Below are 20280 nucleotides of genomic sequence, written 5' to 3' on the forward strand. Positions count from 1 at the left end.
GAGCCTAGATGGAGGTTTGAATTTCAGTTGTTAGATGACGTATTAAATAAAACTTTATAGATATTAATATATATTTCAATCTTGCTCTTGCTAAGTTAAAACTTTAAATTAAAAACCGTTTTAAAAATGTAGTAACATCTGGTTTCAGTGGCATAGCTAGAGAGGGTACAAAGCATTAAATTTTGCAGGGAGCCTCACTGGGGCGTGCAAGCAGCCCCTCCCCCTCCTGTGCCAAGCCATTCCGGGCATATGCCTCCGTTTTGCTCCCCCTGCCCTGAATGAGTCCAAAGGGGAGGGGCTGCTTGCATACCATGGTGAGGCTTTCTGCAAAATTTAGTGCTTTGCACCCCTTCTAGCTACACCTCTGTCTGGTTTGTAGGAAAATTTAGAAAGGGGAGGACCATCATGCATCTTGCCCTGGGCCCAATGCCAGCTCTCTGTGGCCCTGCACAGAGAGAAAGCAAAATATGTGCAAATAAACTGAAAAGAGTGAGAAATGAAGCAAACTTTGCATTCCTCAGCTCCAAAATTAGTTTTTGACATTCTCTCCTAATTAAACTGGAACTGAGATGGAAAGGAATACAGGAATACAGTGTCCTCCAGGACACTAAAAGAAGGGAAACTGTCCATCTCTTAATCTGAACGCACAGATAAATGTGGATGTTCATTCCTATTGAAGCATTATTTTCAATGAGATGCTCATTTGCATTGCTGTCCCAATACAAGGAGATTCCTACCCCAAACAGCATGTCAGAGGAACAGTAGGTGCAATTGGTCACAAGGAAATGCATGAAAACCCCAAATGCGCCTACAAAATGCATATTTGGGAAAGCTCTTGCACTTTCCTAAAAGGCAACTTTAACAGTGAAAATTGAACCTCTCCTAAAGTAGATGTAGTACAAACTGGAACTGCCTGCATGTTGACTGAGTAGTCTCTAAACTGCAAGATGCTCAGCCTCAATTTGAAGCTCTTCCTGAAAACACAGGCGTGCCCCTGTATCCATGGGGGTTCAATTCCGGAGTCCCCTGTGGTTACCTGAAACCATGGATACAAACCATGGATGAAACCATGGGGGCAAACGCCTGCACCCCCACCCTCGCCTCCAGAAGGGGCATGCGCAGGTGGGGATCCGCAGAACCGACCTGCAGATACAGGATCCTTGGATACAAGAGCCCCCTGTATTTCTTGTTGAAAGAAATGTTTGTATCCGTTCCCCCCTGCAATTCTGGGATGCTGTTTCTTTGAGCCCTTGAAAGGTCTTTGCTTGGTTTAAATTCTGTGGCTTAATTGCTGGAAAAATCTTAACTTTCTTTCCGATAGATAGGAAGTGACCATGACAGCAGCGGCAGTGCTTATTAAATATTCTCCATTAAAAGTGAGATATATCAAGCGGTTCATGAGCCTTAATTGTGATTACACTTTATTGCTGCTTAGACGATTAAGTACTTAAATTAGCAGGTAACGGGATCTATATTCTTAATGACAGGAGAGTGCTAATCATGACTTCACTAAATATTTCAGCCCCGTTCCAACAATCTCGTGGAGGAAAGTAAATGGCCCCAACCCAAGCAAAGCCCGTCTGCGGAAGTCCCAAGCGATGCTTGAAATCCCAAATGTGCAGCTAGAAGATGCAGGGACGTATGAATGCAAGGCAGAAAACTCCCGTGGAAGGAATGTCTTCAGAGGCCAGCTGCAAGTATACAGTAAGTTTTGAAGTTTATCTCTTGCTTGTTGCACACCATTCAAATTCACCCACTAGCAAATTTTTTTCCTCTTTTCCTGAATGATGTCCTCCAACCCTGAGATTTCCTTCCCTGGCAGTTGACAGGTTGCCCGTCTAAGCATGGGATGACACCTTCATGTCCCTGGATGTCTTAGAGTGGTCCCTCTCTGCCTATCCCTGCTTCTCCTGGTCAGTAACCAAGGTTTCCAGGGAACAAGCCTGTTCCCTGAAAGCCTGGAGCGCTTTGCGCCAGGAACACACCCATAACTTATACCCAAGAGGCACATATGACCCTTGGTAGAAAACACTAGATGGCTCCCACCTTGCTGCTGCCTTTCTGACTCCATAGTTTTGTGTGTTTGTTTTGGGGTTATCAAGAAAGCTTAATGTAGTCGGACGCCTCCTCTTCTCAAGGAAAGTGAAGGGCAGTGTTTGGGGCCTGGCTTCCTTACTCTACTGCTAAACTCACACAGAAGCTTCACTCACTATGTCTTCTCCTAACTTGACACTTCTTCCTAATGAGACACTTGGTCCCAGGAGGCATACTTGCTGCTTGCCTGCCTGATATGAAGGTTGTGGGCATCGATCTTGTCTAGGTAGGCTGATAGAGTGCTGGGGAGGAAAGTAGTGGTTGTGGTGCATGTCAGCACAGAAGACATGGGGAAATGTAGCTGGGTGATTCTGGAGGTCAAATTTAGGCTGCTAGGTAGAAATATCAAAACCAGGACCAAAAGTAGCTTTCTCAGAAGTCCTACCTGTTCCATGCGCACAGCCAGCCAGGCAAGGGGGACTCAGGGGTCTCAATGCTTGGATGAGACAGTGGTGTCAGGAGGAGGGGTTTAGATTCATTAGGAAATGTCCCATTGCACTGGGGTTTAGTCCCAGCAACCACTATAAGTCAACTTGGACCTGTGCTTGCTTAATCTCTCGTGCAAGTATGCATTAACCCAGAAAGGCATATGTCACCTAGGCCCAGCCCAGGTGGCTTGGAATCAACCTGGAGCAGGGTCCTCCTCAGGGGTAAGGGCCTCCTCTGGAGTAAAACAGGACTACTATCAGGACTGGGACCCCAGCCAAGTCCCTTCCCAGGGAGCAGGCCCTGTTGCCTCCTGGGAGCAGTCAGCAGGCACGTGGGTGGAAAGGGCGGGGCTGGAGCAGAACAAGGAGAGCCTCATAAGGAGGCTGGGAGGCCAAGGGAGAGGTCGCTCCTCTCCAGTCGGGAGAGGGATCCCAGAGGAGGCGAAAGGGGGTAGCCACCCCGGCCTCATCCAGACAACTGAGGCTCCTCAGGGAACTCGGCAGACCTCAGCCCTGGAGAGAAGGGCCAGGGGCTGGGAGCCTCCAGACCCTAGTCATGCCTGGGGTCCTAGGGTAGAAATCAGAGAGGCGAGTCTACAACAGCCAGGACCCCCTCTCAACAAACCCCATTGGAGGCCAGGGATTCGAGGGGCAAGACCGGAGGTACAAGGGGCCCTCCTGAGGACAGCTGAGCAGACCCCCAGCCAAGGTACTGCAGTTCTCGGGAACCCATACCCCTGGCCGACAGACAGCAGCGGGAGAGCCAGGCCTGAAGCCCCAAGGGGTCAGGCCGACGTGGGGAATGGGCCGGGTATGCGCCGACGCCACCAGTCTATGTAAAACAAAGGGGCCTGTGACGTAACAGGCCCCATGAGTGTGAAGAACTTAACACGAGTAAACCGGCTGTATAAATCCACTATATCTCCCTCACGGTCTTCTTTTCGCCGACGACCGACGCGCATCGTCCGGGTAAGCCCCCCGTGCTTGGGCACACCCAAAGGGGCGGGGTCTCCGCCAGCCATGGACGTCACAGCATATCAGGCTGGGGAAGGGGGTTGGGATTCGGCATGCACTGTGGCTGTTGATCCCTTCCCCTCCTGGGCCTGATCCACCCATCTTCCTTCCCCTGTCACCGCTCCCATTCCACCCGTTCCACCCATCCCCATCTCATTCAACCCCTCTCCATCTCTCCCCACCCACTGCCTGAGCTGAGCTGCTCTGGCATAGATCCATCAGCACACGGGAGGCCACTCCAACCGCTGCTGTTCTTGTGGGCAAAGGCTGCTTTGCGACTGCCATAATGTGACCTCCATCAGTTCAATGCTAGACCGGAGGGAGTTACATTGGGGCATGAGTTTCTCATTAAAGGTAGACTGTGCTGCATACAGAATTAAACAACTAAGAGGTCTGGTGAGTGAGTACAAGTTAGGAATGTTTGTTGAGTGAGCTTGATGCACGAAATAGTTTAGGTTGTAAAATACTTTTCTTGTCAACCAGCTAATATAAAACAGCCGGCAAAGAAAAGATAACTCTTGATGAGCAATTTGCTGAGTGCACATACTCTCTTTTCAGAGAAGAATGTGTTTTGTTTTTTTAGCATGAAAAGAAACCTTAGTCAAGAAACTGACATGGACATTGCAGATTTTTCCTGCTGTAGGTTCACTGACTTGTATGTAAACAACCATCTCTTACAAGTGGTCCTTTGGACAGATTCAAACTGGGTTACAGGATTAAGCCTGTCATTCCGGGGAATGCTCTGATTTGCATTCATCCTTAGGTACTAGCTTTTCTGTCTACCTTAATCATGTTCAGTTTGTCAGCTGAATTTGATCCAGTTCACCGTGGAAGCTTTGGGGAATGCCCAGAACACGGAGAGTTAGCCTGTCTGCTCTCATGCAGTCACAGGCTGATTTGATTCCCATCTTACCTAATGCTGACAACCAGATGTACCATGATTGCCTGATGCAGCTGACACATTGGAAACCATCACCGCATCTGTCTCAGCCACTTGGCTTGACATTCAGCCCTGCAAGGAATGAAAAACTCTTTGTGTTCCATTTTGCAAGATGCTTTTCAGCTCACTTTTCTACATTCTGTACTTTGCCCTCCCATGTCATAGGGTTATCTATGATTTCTTGTGCGTTGGTTGGCATTCAGAATCTGGTTGATTTTATGGTCTGGGTTGGTGGTTTTCAATGTCCTACCTTCAAGAAACCGTTTCCCTATTGACTTTCTGCTGAAGAATGCTCAACTGTTACAGAGAATTCTAGAGGATTTTCTAGGGCACACCCTTAACTCATGCAGGATACCAACCAGGCTTGGTGGACCTTCACATGTGAACTGGGCCCCCCTGAGAATTCTTATAAAACTGTGCATTGCAGGAGAAGGTCAGTTGTGGTAGAACCGCTGTGTTATAATAAAACATTTCTGCCTTTATGAATCTCATGGAAGAACCTCTGGCTTTTCCAAAACGAAGCCTCAGCAAAAGGTTTCCACATATAAGGTTATACAATCTTGTTTGTCAATATTATCACCATTAGAGGTGTCCCCTCATAACTACAGATCCAGTATCGTGGTTCTCCGTGTCCCCCCACACCCATTATCATTGCTTAGGTGTTTACCACTAGTGCCAGGTGAAACTATAACTTCCTTTTACAGGATGCTGTAAGCATGCAAGCTTATAGTGCAGAATGCAGGCAGGCTGAATGCTTGAAGAGGCTAATCAAAAGTTAACAGGAAGCGGTTAATTTAGTGTTTGATTAGTCCAGCCATTTTCAATCACTGTGCTGTGGCACATTGGTGTGCTGCAGGTGGTCCACTGGTCTGCCACAGGAATTTGGGAGAAGGTCATTTATTAGTAGGGTTGATGGGGGATGTGAGCCCCCCCCACTGGCAGCATGGTGTGCCTTGTCAATTGTCAAAAACTTGATGGTGTGCCTGACAATTTTAGTACCTTGTCCTTATGGCGTGAAATGAGAAAGGTTGAAAATGACTGGATTAGTCTCTTTAAGCATTGCCTGCCTGCCTGCCTGCACATAGCACTATAAGCTGTAAAAGGGAGAAACATTTTCACATGTGGTAAGCACATAAGCAACATTAATGGGGGCAGTAGGAGAACTGTGGTTACCAGATATGCAGATATGGGGAGATGCCTGTATTTCCTATCTACTTTCTCAAACCCAAAATGGGTTACAGATCCATGAAATAAAGCCTAATATCAATGAAATACTAAAATTACAGCGAAAATGATCATGGAACAATGAATTTTAGAATATCCAGCTCCAATAATACCACGTACATCATTTTCTCCTGGTGTACATTGGCATAAGGCATACTCCAGTCAAGGTTAAGCACTTTGAACACCTATTGATCTCAATAAAAGAAAACTAGGCACGTGATTAAATCCCTAAGACTTAAAATACTTAACTGTAGTTCAAGCCTGCTCATACATAAAGATTGCTATGAAAGTATATTAGTAAGTTTGTTTGTTGGTGGAATTTCTACCCTACTTCTCAGACACACACTCCAAAGTCTTATAGCACACCCCAAGACAGTCATTGCTGAAAACTAAACACATTGTAAAATACAGTCAAACGTATCAAGGAGCATTAAAAACAACATAACCTGTAAATCACTCACCAGTCATTGAAACGCACTCCCTCTGCCTAACACTGGGCAGAACAAATATTATATAGGTGGACCTGCGTCATCTGCTGCTTTGGTACCCATGAATTTTAGTATCCATAGGATCCCAACCCGCAGGAGAGGGCCCAGCTGGAGTCTCCAAAAGCGACTGGAGGCTTCCCCAGCCCTCCAAATGCCTTTAAAAGGTATATAAATGTCACTTCTGGTTTCCACAAGAAACTAAATGGGCATTCTGAAACCCACAGAGGCCACAGACAGATACATGCAACCTCTGTGAGCCTCAGAACAATCTCCAGAGGTGATCAGAGCTCAGTTCAGCTCAGAGATTTTCAGGGGCCTGAAATCTATGGATTCAATTATCTGTGAATTTTGGAACAGAATCCCTGCAGATACCAAGGGCTGACCTGTATATATTTACAGTTATACCTATGCAGGAATAAATTAATATATTTTATTCCCATCCTGCCTCCATAGAGCTCAGGGTGGTAAATATGGTACCATCCCATGCCCAGTGTCATTTTATCATCCTAACAACCCTGTTGAGCTCAAAGAACGTGTCTGGCATTCAGAACATGACTTGTTGCATGTCACAAAACTTGGCTGTCCTCATTCTAAGACCGATTCTAACCACTGCACCAAACTGGCTCGTATGCATTGTATTTATTAAGGGAACAGCAATTAATCCTTGTAATTACTAAGGCATAAATCCAAACAGGAAAAATAAAATGCCATGATACATTTTTGAAGGTATATTTATACTGTTCCACCCTGCAGTTGCCATCACTGCCCAGAATGGCTCTGAGGATGAGTGGGAGGGGCTGTTTACATGGCACATTGCAGTATGTACTGTCCCCCCCCCAGCTGCGCTACTGTATCAGACACCAGGTAGCATTTTTATGAAGTAGGTAGAGCAGTTAACATTCCCAGGTCTTCAACCTGCACAATTTTGTTAAAATATCAAGATAATACAGTTGGAGGGATTGATATGCAGTTATGTTCTTTCTACTGTATCAGCACTTCTTTCCAAAATTTAAATTCTACATGGATATGATCAAGACAAATGATGGAGAGCTGCTTGAAGAAATTGACATTTCCTGTTGTGGGCCCACTCCTTTGGAAATCTTGAGACTCCAAACTTAATACCAACTTGATTTCTGTTTGTTGTAACCAACTCACGGCACAACTATGAAGTCTTTTTGTAACTTCTCGAAACGTTGATTGGTGATTATAAGATTTATTTTTAAATTCAGGCCAGCACTGGGTCTGCTACTAAAGTGCTCTATCGATTATGTTCTGTCCAAAATAGATTCTTCACTGTGCTAACTCTCAATTACTAACATCCTTGCCAGAGACATTCTACATTCCTGGATGCCAAGGCCATTGACACCTGATTCACTGCAGTGCTGTACCAAAGAGATTTAAAAGCTTTCCTCTTCAGTTCATCAGATTAATGTGTTAAGCGTTATTAATTTGAGGAATCTTTTTTTCCGTACAAGTTGGCATCTGCAGAACTGATGCTAAGGCCTCAAGTCTACAGCATCATCTGTTGTTGCTAAACCCTTGTGTTGGTTAGGGGAATGAGATTCGGAGTGCTGCAGATGGGCAGGGGATTCCGTATACAGCTAGGAGCTCCTCTGGGCACAGGAAGCTTTGCAAAGAGAATGACTTGAGAGCCAAAAGTCCTCTGGTCAGCCAGCAAGTCCAATAATCCATCAGCCAGTCCCTTAGTTCCTCAGTCCATTAATCCATCTGTTTAGTTCTCCCTCCCTTCAAACTTTCCTCCTTCTACTACCCACATCCTTTTCTCTTCCTACAGGTACTGTTTTTAACCCTGAGTGTCTTTTTGTCTCCAAGTGGCTGCAGCTGTGCAGCATTCTCACTACAATCTAAGACCCTGATGTTAACCCCGTGCTCACCTGCCAGAGCAAGGGACCACTGTTGACACCACACCCTACCTCCTAGAGGGATCTTGCACATTTCTATTACAATGGTCTGAAAGATGGTGCTGTTACATTAACCCTGTGTAGGGTGATATACTGCCTTAGAATCAACTCATTGACAGCCCAATCCTATTCACACTTTCCTGGGAGTAAGCCAGGCTCTAATAGGACTTACTTCTGAGTAGACATGCATAAGATTGGACTGTTAGTGGGGTAGCATTCCCAGTCCTCACACACTGATTGTTCCTTGTGAACTAGTGATGCTGGCAAAATACATGATAAGCTGGTTCAGAATACAGGTGGGGCCTCCATATCCCCAGATTCTGTATCCACAGATCTGGCTCAATGTGTCCCCCCCAGACCAGCACTGAGCCAGACATGGCCCAACCCGAGCTCTCAAGTTCCATTTGATTTATTTCACTACGTAAACAACTTGGTGAACTACTTTTGTTGAGTGTTGTTGGTGGCAAACTGTCCTGGGAAGTAATATGAAAAGTAATATGAAAATATGAATTTTTCTAGGGTGAGGGGAGATACAGATAACTCCAGTTAGTTCACTCAAAAATTCTTCCACAGCTTGGAATGGAAAACGAGATTCTGTCATTGGAAGTAGACTAGACACATATCCATTTCTAGGGTACAGCTTGCTACTTCGGGGTCATCATGGATATTCAATCACTCATGTGAACATTTAGAACATGGGTTTCATACAGCAGGCCAAATAGCATTAATGATGCCTGCTGAGGACCGTAAGTGATGCCATCAAGCAGGAAGCGATGTCATTAAGCAGGTCATGACCAGAAATATGTACTTGTTTCTCACATTTAGGAACTCCAGCTGCAAATGACAGAAGAGAAAATATGCAAACCTTGGGCATATTTTCAAGATATGGGAGATCCCAATTATCATGTAGGCATCCCTTTCAGCCTTGGTATGTCAGCACAGCTCAGGAACAGAGAACAGCTGATGGTGGTGCTGAGACACCCCAAGGTGTCTTGAGATAGAGAGCTTTTGGAGCTGCATCTGGCCTGCGGGCCTTATGTTGACATCCCTGATTTAGAATGTTAGTTGAAGCTTCAGTAATATTAAACATTGTGTTCTTCTTTGTGTGATTGTTGGCAGCATACCCACACTGGGTGGAGAGGCTGAATGATACACAGTTAGACAGTGGAGATCAACTGCGCTGGGAATGTAAAGCGACAGGAAAGCCAAGACCCACCTATCGCTGGCTGAAAAATGGAACACCGCTCTGGTCAGAGGTAAGGGCATAGTAGCTTTCTTCTACTTTCAGGTAACCTAACTGAATGAATTTATCCTCAGATGACCTCAAAGAATCTCAAAAGCTTATTGCATTATAAGCAGGACTAGGAAACAAATTTGCATGAAAAGTTTTAGGTTTTGATTATTTACAGGTATGCATCCCTTAAAGGTGGGGATACTTGCTGAGGAATATGTTGTTAGATGAGTTATTCATTGTGCGAACATTCTTAGTACAGAGCGCCATCTAGTGGGGTAATCTGGTATAGCTCCTAGGCTACAAACCTGTACAATCCTCCATTATAATCTTATAGATCTGCCGTCACACATGCAATCCGTCATTGACTAGAACGTCATTATGCGGTAGATACCTTTATCCTTCTTCTGCTAATCATTGGGAGGACAGTGACCTATTCAGGGCATTTCAGCCTTGTTTATTTTTCACATTTTTGTACTGCCCTTCCTCCAAGGAGCTCAGGTTGGTGTACATAATTCCTTCCCTTTTTTGTCTTCACAACTACCACTGTGAAGTAGGTGAGGCTGAGAGAGAGAGAGACTGACCCAAGGTCACCCAGGAAGCTTCATGGCTGAGCGGGGATTTGAATCTGGACCTTCCAGGTCTCAGTCCAGTTCCAGAACAGTGTCATGTAATGACACCATGTTGTTCCCCTGGCCACCCAAAGTCTTACTCAGAAATACTTCTGGCTTCTAAAAGTTCAACAGGTGTTACCTGAACACTTTCAAGCACATCCTTAAAAAACTAAGCACCCGGTTCTTGAATTTTTTTTTTGTAAATTTATTTTATTTAAATAAATTTATTTATTTTATTTATTTATGGCATTTATATCCCACCTTCCTCCCCAAAGGGACCCAAGGCAACTTACCACATAAATAAAAGAATACAAAACCATAAATATGAATGCTTGTCTTAAGCTGAGGCAGACCATTGATTCATCTAGCTCAATATCGTTTACACAACTAGAAACTTCTCTCCAGGGGACTTTCTCTGCCTGACCAGGAATTAAACCCAAGACCTTCTTCTTCGTGCCTGCTATATAGTGAGCTTCATAGCACAACTTGTTTCTCCATTCCTGGCCTGAAGAATTTATGATCCACCAAACTGAACACAACCCCACCAGCTATGTCTAGTGCCCTACCAGGTGTTTGGCACACACACACATTTTTGCAATCCTAAGAACCAGCCTAATGGACCAAATATAGAACTGGTAGGCAGTATTCGGCTTGGGTCACTAACAGCACCATCCTGTACATGTCTCTCTATGCCCCATTGAGCTGACTGCAACTTACTCCCAGGTAAGTGTGCATAGCGCTGCAGTCAAATTGTACTGGTGACTCCATTCAGATCTTCATTTATAGAGTGTGACACACAACCAGCCCTGATTTATTGCAGATTTCTGATAGCAATGCATCAACAAATTAGAATTGTGAACCACAATTACGTTCAACCACACCTCCTAATTGTATTTACAATGAAAGAAGATAATCTTTGGGAATATCCATTGTACGTGCTTTTCAGCATCCAAAACAGTTTAGCGCTGTCACAGAGTAAAAAGGCAAAACAAGGGAAAAGCCGACAGCATTGAGCTCAATATGCTAGTTCCATGCATATTAAGTAGATTATGCTTTCCCCCTTCTCTTCATCAAAACCTGAAAACCCTACAAATTCCTCTGCTTTTGTTTGCTTTTGTAGAATTATTTTTCTATTCCATTACAGAGCAGGATTGAGATGGTTAATGGTGTACTGATGATCCACAGTGTCAATCAGTCTGATGCTGGAATGTACCAGTGTGTCGCAGAAAACAAACATGGGGCCGTTTACACCAGTGCTGAATTGAGGATTCTGGGTGAGTACTTAATAACATTCTCTTAATAACATTGCCCTTCTGTTTTATTATTAAGAGTCCGCTGTGGCCGCAGAGCACAATCTACCAGGAGGTTATTCAAAGCAAATTCCATTGAAATGGTGGGAAGCTGTGTCCTGGATCACCAGGTCTGGCAGAACAGGAAAAAATTTAATTCTCTAGACCAGGGGTGCCCAAACCGTGGTCCTGGGACCACTTGCGGCCCTCAAAGCCTCTCAATGCGGCCCTCAGAGAGCCCCCAGTCTCCAATGAGCCCCTGGCCCTCCGGAGATTTGTTGGAGCCCACACTGGCCCAACGCAACTGCTCTCAGCTTGAGGGCAACTGTTTGACCTCTTGCATGAGCTGTGGAATGAGGGCTCCCTCCACTGCTTGCTGTTTCATGTCTGTAATGCAGTAGCGGCAGCAAAGGAAAGGCCAGCCTTGCTTTGTGCAAGGCCTTTTATAGGCCTTGAGATATTGCAAAACCTTCATGCATTCATAGAAGTTCATCTTTAATATATTCATTTATGTAAATTTATGTAAATTTATTCAAATTTAAAATTTAAATTAATTCTTTTTTTATTCCCGGCCCCCAACACAGTGTCAGAGAGCTGATGTGGCCCTTCTGCCAGAAACTTTGGACACCCCTGCTCTAGACCATCTTCTCTCGTAAATATTTCATTACTCAGCATGTAGTTAGTCTTTGGAACCCCTTGCTAAAGGATGTGGTGATAGCATCTGGCTAAAAGGGGACTGGTCAAATTTTGGAGGAAAAGTCCATCAAGGATTATAAGCCATGATGTGTATGTGCAACCTCCTGGTTTTAGAAGCAGGCTACCTCAGATTGTCAGATGCAAGGGAGGGCACCAGGATACAGGTGTCTTGTGTGCTCCCAGAGGCATTTGATGGGCCACAGTGAGATAAAGGAGGCTAGACTAGAAGGGCCTATGGCCTGATCCAATGGAGTTGTTCTTATGTTCTTACCAGCAGTCGCCAAACATGCAACCACTGTGTTGTGAAAACACCCTCCCCTTTCAGAGCAGCGCTTACCACTTTGCCACACTTCTCACAATCAGCCCACCTGGTCTCCACAGAACAGCACTCTGGGTAGTCATGGCTGTAGGCCACTGCCCCAGCAGGTTTTGTGCCTACATTTCCAAACAGACATGACGGCACAGAAGGTAGAGATCAGGTGGGCTGTGAGCAGCGCCTCAGATCGGTAAGCGCTGCTCATGATGAGGAGGGCCTCAACATTGTTAACCCCTGCTAACTGGGTAAGAGGCACTTTTTCAAGTGGGTGCTCCTTTTTTTTAGCAGGGGGAGAGTAACTGGCCCACCTCACCCCAGCACTGTCTGTTCTAATGGCTGTCTGCTGGTATTCCTTTGCATCTTTTTAGATTGTGAGCCCTTTTGGGACAGGGAGCCATTTAGTTATTTGATTTTTCTCTGTAAACCGCTTTGTGAACTTTTAGTTTTAAAGCGGTATATAAATACTGTTAATAATAATAATAATTGTGCTGAATCCAGCTCAAGGGCCATAGGGCACACCATCCATTTTTTTTTTAACAAGTGGCAAGGCACACCATGCTGCCATTAGGGAGCTCACATCTCCCAATGGCCCTACTAAGAAATGACCCTCCACAAACTACTGTGGCACACAGCAGACCATTCACAACATACCAATTTGCCGAGGCACACTGGTTGAAAATTGCGGCTGTCTTTTTCTATGCATATGTTTTTCATGTGTTGTAGGCAAGTCATATCTAAATACACTGAGCTGCCACTTACCACTGAGCTCTAGACCCAATTTAAACAATATGCTTATCGTTGAATGGTTTGTTTATTCTCGTGAAGCTTGTCAGTGCCTTGCCATTTACAAGCGGTTTCCTTGCCATTTCCACCCCAGAAATCCACAACAAATAAGGAAAAACAAATTCAGGAGTCTAAGAAAATGAAAGAAACAACCCATTCTAACTAGTACATAGACGACATTTATTACGCTACAAGCGTTTTAATTGTCAGGAGATGTTGATTGCAAATCATTTTAATTAACTGTTCTGAGTGAGTCCTCTTCTCACTCTGCTGCCTGTAAGTTCAAACTCTTGAATTTCATTCATAATTACATCGTGAACATATACAAGAAATGAAAGAAAAATGGTAAGAAAATGGGATTCAGTTGATTCATTTTAGATGCATATGCTGGTTTAACGTACTATAGCAGTGGTTCCCAATGTTTTTTACACTTGCATACCCCTTGGAAGCCCATTTCCATAAACTGTACCCCTCATACTATAAAAATGTTTGTAATTAATGTAGTTCCTGTTATTTCAAATTTATATGTTTTCAATCACTGATTCCTGATACATGATAACCATAAATTAGTAGTTGGTAGGGCTTTTGCAACCAGCTATCTTCCTCCCGTGCTTCCTTAACAGCCCCTCAAGGCATTCTAATACAGACCTGCCTTTTTCCACCATTATTCATTTCTTTTTTAAGTACAACTAAAGGTCCTGGCAAGTACCCCTGGGGGTACACACACCCCAGGTTGGAAACCAGGTTGGGGGTACACATACCCCAGGATCATTTTGTATTGTGGGAGGGGGTGGGCCTAGGAGGGGGGGTAAAGGGGGTAATTTGTACACGGGCCCAGGGTCAGAAAGGGGGCCCAGCAGCCAAAGGTGGGGGCCCAGAAAGTTCCTGGGACTTGACATTTTCCTGTCTCACCTGAACTTGTTGCCAGTGCAAAATGCTGGGGCACAATCACGTGCATGCAGTGTTAACTGCTGCTGGAAGTCATACACACCAGGTCCAGGAAAGTTTCCATGACCTTCCTTAACACAGTGTCAAATCTGGGAGGAAACTGGCCTGCTGCAGTAGCTCTTTGGCTTGCGGATCCCATAGCCATGAAAGAGTGCTCAGGACCCAGCTGGGGGAAGTTCATTTTGATCCATTCTAGGGTGAGTCTAAATACGATGATGCTAATTTTCTACAATTGATTTTCTTTATTTCAAAAATTTTAGAGAGACTTAGGAGTGTGTTTAATTTTCCATATTACTTTATCTAGCTGCCAGTGCCACATGGTTGGGTAGACCTGGGCTCTGCATCAAGAAACCTAGTAGACCTGAACTCCAAAGACTATTGCGGCTGTCAGCACTCTCTTGTCCTATTTTGCCTCCCTATTCTGCCTGCCCCCATTGCCCCCTTCCTCTTTGGGAAGGGACCCAAAAAAAATTTTGTACCCCCTGCTAAAATTCCTCTCATAGGCCCTGGGTTAGAAGTAGTATGTAAAAAATGGCAAATAAGAGTTCAGTGAGAGAATAAGTTAAATGTTTGTTCTGAAATACTAAAATTTTTCCTTTTAAATAGCTTCTGCTCCGACTTTCCCTCTAAGTCAACTGAAGAAGACAATCATTGTTACCAGGGGCCAAGAAGTCGCTGTTGAATGCAGACCACAAGCCTCTCCGAAGCCAACCATCTCATGGAAGAAAGGAGACAGAGCAGTCAGAGAAAATAAAAGGTCAGATGTCCGTTCATTTATTTTTGCTTTTGACTCTATGGGTGCCTGCAGGAGTAAAAATGATAACAGTCAAGTTCCTTAGGCATTCCACATTAGGCTTTCAGTGGTTTACATAAGTGATATAACCTTAGCTGCTGTTGTATTATTTTTGTTATGCACTGTAATGCATATTTTTATTGTTGGAAGCTGTCCTGGTTCTAATTGAGACAGTATGATGTAAATATGTTACGTAAGCTTGGATCCAATCCTGTCCCTATCCGACCGTTCCCCGCCGATACAACTGTGTCAAAAATGGGTGTGCTGTATCCAGTTGGGGGCAGACCAAGAGACTTCAGAGCTGCAGTGGGTCTCTGTAGCTGGCACAAGTGAGGAGAAGAAAGGGACGAGAAGTCTGCAAAATGAGGGGATAGGATCTGGCGTGCGCCCTCACCTCCTGGGACAGGGGACAAAGCTGTTCTGGGGTGGAGGCAAGAATCAACCATTGTTGGTGGCTCTCCAATGCAAAAGCTCATAATTCACCTAAAGTGTATGCACACACACACACAAAAAGAATGACTGGAATAAAACATATCCCAAATGTGCTAGGTTAAGAACTGTTGATATCTGGCTGTCCTTCTCTCTTAGTATTATATTTATGTAGTACTTCCCCAGGCATTCTAAGGCTGCAGTCCCATATTCATTAACTTGGGGAGCTCATCCACTATAATTGGTCTTCCCATTGAATAACATCTGCTGAGCTTCCCAAGAACCCCAAACAAAACCCGTGTATGAAAACCATAGTTGTTTATTTTTGCAGTATCAGTGGCAAATAATATTTAAGCCATCATACTTGAGGAGTTAGAGAAATAAAACTATTTATTTAAACACAGCTTTGTTCATTTCTCTCACTCCTTTCACACATCTCATTATTACATTTTCACTCCAGTTCATTATTTCTATCGCATGACCATTAATTATAGTTAAAATAAAATCATCCCAAACCACTCTAGCAAATCCTATTAAGACTCTATTATTACTTACTTTGCTCATTTTGCAAAAGAAAAAGTGTTTTAATTGTCTGTTTTTAGCTGACAAAATTCTAATTTCAGGAAGATGGTGTCTTTAATGTAAATGGGCTCACTTTGCTTTGTTAGGCTTTCCCGAATGTGTGTGACACACCGGATATCACACCAGAACTGTTTGCATTTCAAAGCATTGTGCTTTAATTTGATGGCTGATGATTACAACTTGATTGCCACTATTCAAACATTGGGCCAGACCACATCTCTGTCAGACAAATGCACATGACTCCAAGTCTTCAGTTTAATTCCGCTTTAGCAGTTTCCACACACTGAATCTACAAATAACTTTTAAACTTGAATTACTTTTTAGAAATTGCTTTTTAAGGCAAACTCTGAATTGTGAGCAGGCTGATCCAGCATGCGTATGGAAGATAAGTGAAAATAAAACCAGAAACTCAGCAATATTTGTGACTTCTGGCTCAATGTGATCTTGTGTACAAAATGGCCAGAGATTTTAGCATCTTGGACAGGATACAGTTTCTACAGTGGAGGTCCTGGTGTTTTTCCCACAAGGGAACATTCCCCTAATTGCCACCCCCCCAACCCGGAAGTAATTGCGGTGATGTCATCATCACCACAATTACTTGCACACCGCTACCTCCTTTCCCCCTTTGAAAAAGGGTGGAAGGAGGCAGCCCAGTCTCCATTGGAGCTTTTTTCACTCTCAGATGCAACCAGAGAACTTCTCTGATTGTGTCTGAGGGCTCAGGTCCGACTTCCGTTACAGGTTCAGAATCTGCAGTTAGTTAAAACCACTGGTCCCAAATCCCCATGTATGGAGGCAGGACCTGTATAAACAATATAAAGGTATGTGCCACTTAACAACGGGATAGGTTCTCCTATCCCTGTTGTTATACGATTAGGTCATTAAGCAAACATTCAGCCCAATCTAGTGCCTTTGTTGTGTAAACAGCCACTCCCTGCCAGACACTAGATGGCTGCACAGGCTACAGGAGATTAGAGTGCCTCTTCTTTGCATAAAGAACCTCTTTGTTGTATAAACAAACGCTGTTCTGCTGGCTATGGCAGACCTGACTGCCTCACTAAGAGCCTCTTTGTTGTGCTTTGACCACCATCATATATGTCAGGGGTGCTCACACTTTTTTTGGCTCGAGAGCTACTTTGAAACCCAGCAAGGCCCGGAGATCTACCAGAGTTTTTTTACAATGTTCACGCCATCATAACATATAACATTTATGTGTACAATGTATGTTGGTGTACCTTGCATAACCGCATGAGCCAATATTGCACAACACAACATAATTAACTATAAACATTTTTTGTAATTACTTGAGTTTACTTTGATGACTTGCACTGAAGTGAATCAGCTAAGGATGCATAGTCCGGACAGTAGCTGCTGACAGCCAGCCTCAAGCACACTTCCAAATGTTCATCAGTCATGGTGGAACATTGGACTTAATGATCTTCATGTAGGAAAAGGCTGACTCACATAAATAAGTGGAGCCCTTCCTGCCTCCGGTGCTCTTATATCCCTGAGGGCCCTATTGCCTTCAAGTGGCTGCAGCTGTGCAGCACACTCTGCTGGATGCCCAGGCCTTACCCTTAAAGGGGCCACTGCTGACACCACATCTACCTCCTCACCAGATCTTCCTCGATTCCAGTACAAGTGGGGGGGGGGGAGCAGATCTCTATACAGACCAGTGCAAAAACAGGGGCAAGGTGTGGGGGAGGGAAAATCTCTATATAGACATCACAGCAAGACCAGTGCAAAACCCCTTGCACACAGAACCAACAGATGGAAGTTGGGGGGGGGGCAGATCTCCATACATACCAGTGCAAAAACAGGGGAAAGGTAAGTCAGCCCCAGTAGAGTCAACGGGGCTCACTCCCAGGGATGCATGGTTGGGAGCGAAGCCTGCCAGCGGCTCCTCTCCAGGTCTACTCATGAGTCAGCCCCAGTAGAGTCAACGGGGCTCACTCCCAGGGATGCATGAACAGGAGCTCACTCCCAGGGATGCATCACTCCCAGGGAGTGTCACTCCTAGGACGGGGCTCACTCCCAGGGATGCGTGGATGGGAGAGAAGCCTGCGATTGACTTATTTTGCCTCACGATCGACCGGTCGATCGCGATCGACGTATTGAGCACCCCTGATATATGTGATCCGTCATTAAGCAGTCGGTTGTTAAACAGCGCATGCCCATAGAGCCAGCTGAGCCAATGGTCTCCATGGGTTCGCTTTTTACTACATGCACCCACTGTCCCCTTTAATCTTCCCTGCCTCCTGTAGCAAGCAATATTTGTTTAATATGCCTTGGAATAAGTTGCAGTTGGGAGAGAGTTATGATTTTCTTTCCTGCTTATGGGCATCCCAGAGGCTGTTGCCACTGGGCCACTATAAGAAAAAATGAACTATGTGGGTCTGTGATCTGGTCCAAAAGCGCTTTTCTATCTTCTTATATTAATTTTGATCCATAAAAGTTGGAGGAAGATGATTAAAGGGATGGTAAAGACCTGAGTGAAACTGCAGCATAAGAAACTGCAGTTTAAATGAACCTTCAGAAGTTGTCTAATGTAGGCCTATATGTACAATAGACAAAGGAGAAATCATTGCTGTTGAAACTGTAGCCTGGATCCTGTCACACTGATACTGATGGGAGCACAACAGAAACCAAACACCTCTCTCCCCTCCCTCTGCAGCCCCCCTAAACCCAGTCCTTATGGCCCCATTTTCTCCTACTTATCTGGCAATTGTGATGAAAAAGCAATTACAGCCATGATGGTGGTAAGAAGTTCACAACTGGCCTCAGTGGGACCTCCCTTCATGGGGAAAGCAGTATTGTGGGATGGGGAGCAGGCAGTCCAGATCAGCACCATGTTAGAGGCAAAGGGTGAAAGCCCCTTCCCAAACCACGATCCCAACCCTCACTTAGCTACTATTTAAGGCATAAAAACCAAGCCGGTCCACTCCAATCACAAACTTAATGTGCCACGTTGTTCGATCTTTAGCCGCTTGATTACATTAGCTCTCATGCTGACATTAAGATGAATCTAAAAAGCAAAGTGTAAAGTAATGAGCAAAGAAGCCTTCAGGCGCTACGTTAATGCTTCCCCTTCCCATTTTAACTATTTTTTTTATTCTACTTCGATTCGACCATTGAACATTGTTAATAATCCTGCAGTCTGACTCTTGTATTCCCTATTTTGTTTTTCTTCCTTTTTTGCCTTAATGTCACACACACACGCACCACACACACAGACACACACACACACGGAAAACTGTCTTTTCTTCTTGATTTTCAAGGAAGATTGCTGTATGCCCTTGAGAGATCTGAGAAAGCAAGACTGTCACAAGCCCTGTCCTTGTCCAGTTATACTCTGCAACTCTTTTTAAATATGTGCCTTTGCATCTCAGACTAATTACCGGTTTCACTAACCATGGCTCAGTTGTCGCAGTGGCAAAAAATGGCTGCCTAATTTTCTCTCTGTGAGTTCGGCGTAGGCAGGCCCTGCAAAAAGCCATCAATTAGTTAAAGGCTTTTCTGTGGTTAAAACCCCCTAGACTACCACTTTTGCTTTTGTTGATCCTTAATGGAAACTTACATCTAAAATACGTAGGAATTTAAACAACTGAGGACAGGCTACCAGCTGATTCTCCACATTCCCACATAGTGGTTTAATGATCATAATGCACCAGAAAGGCAAGTTTGAGAGGACGTTTAGGGGGGAGGTGAAAAAATGTTTTATAACAGGATTTTTTTTTCTTAATCTTCCTCTGAAAATTGTGCAGTTGATGTTTTTCATTTTTTCTTCTTCTTCTTTTGTCCTTGCATAAATCACAGTCTAATTTAGCTGTGGCAGTTCATAATGGGAACTAGAGATTTGAATGTAAATTCAAGAGAGGAAACAACTTTGTGTCAACTTTTGCTGTGTAATAAAAGCAAATGGCAGAACCATTTCTTTTCTTTCTTTTTAAAAAGGATCTTTGCGCAATGCCATGACATTGCGAGTAATTGTATTTTGAGCAGATCTTTTCAATTTAATTATAACATCTGGTTCAGTTTCACCATGCACCGATCTTGCAACAAATAGTTTTGTAAAGCACGCTATCCAATAATTTATTTATTTATTTATTTGATTTATATCCTCATTTTCTCCTCAAAGGGCACCCAAGGTGGTTTACAACAACATTAAAGTGCTTATTTAAAAGTTATAAAACACATAAAATATAAAATACATATATCACACATTATTTTAAAGGACTACCAGTGGCATGCAGAGCGGAAATAATTATAATGGATAAAACTGATTAGTTAAATGTTTTGATGGGAACAGTGGCATAGCTAGAGAGAGTATGAAGCATCAAGTTTGCAGGGTGCCTCGTGGTGGTGTGCAAGTGGCCCCTCCCCCTCCTCTTTTCTGAACCATTCTGAGCAATGGGTGCACCACCCAAAATTTGAGGGGGCAGGGGCTGCTTGCATGCCGTTATGAGGTTCCCTGCAAAACTTGGTGCTT

The 20280-nt window shown here is 44.2% G+C and overlaps 1 protein-coding gene across 1 annotated transcript in view; it reads left to right on the forward strand.

Annotated features, from left to right (window-relative positions):
* CNTN5 (contactin 5) overlaps nucleotides 1-20280 on the forward strand; it is a 278579-nt gene that overhangs the window by 119674 nt on the left and 138625 nt on the right. Inside the window, exons 6-9 of the mRNA XM_066618972.1 lie at nucleotides 1523-1704; nucleotides 9230-9366; nucleotides 11100-11229; nucleotides 14594-14744. Coding sequence (XP_066475069.1) covers nucleotides 1523-1704; nucleotides 9230-9366; nucleotides 11100-11229; nucleotides 14594-14744 — 600 coding nt within the window. The remainder of the gene's footprint in view (nucleotides 1-1522; nucleotides 1705-9229; nucleotides 9367-11099; nucleotides 11230-14593; nucleotides 14745-20280) is intronic.

This window comes from Tiliqua scincoides, chromosome 3, assembly GCF_035046505.1.
Source record: "Tiliqua scincoides isolate rTilSci1 chromosome 3, rTilSci1.hap2, whole genome shotgun sequence".
Lineage (NCBI taxonomy): Eukaryota > Metazoa > Chordata > Lepidosauria > Squamata > Scincidae > Tiliqua > Tiliqua scincoides.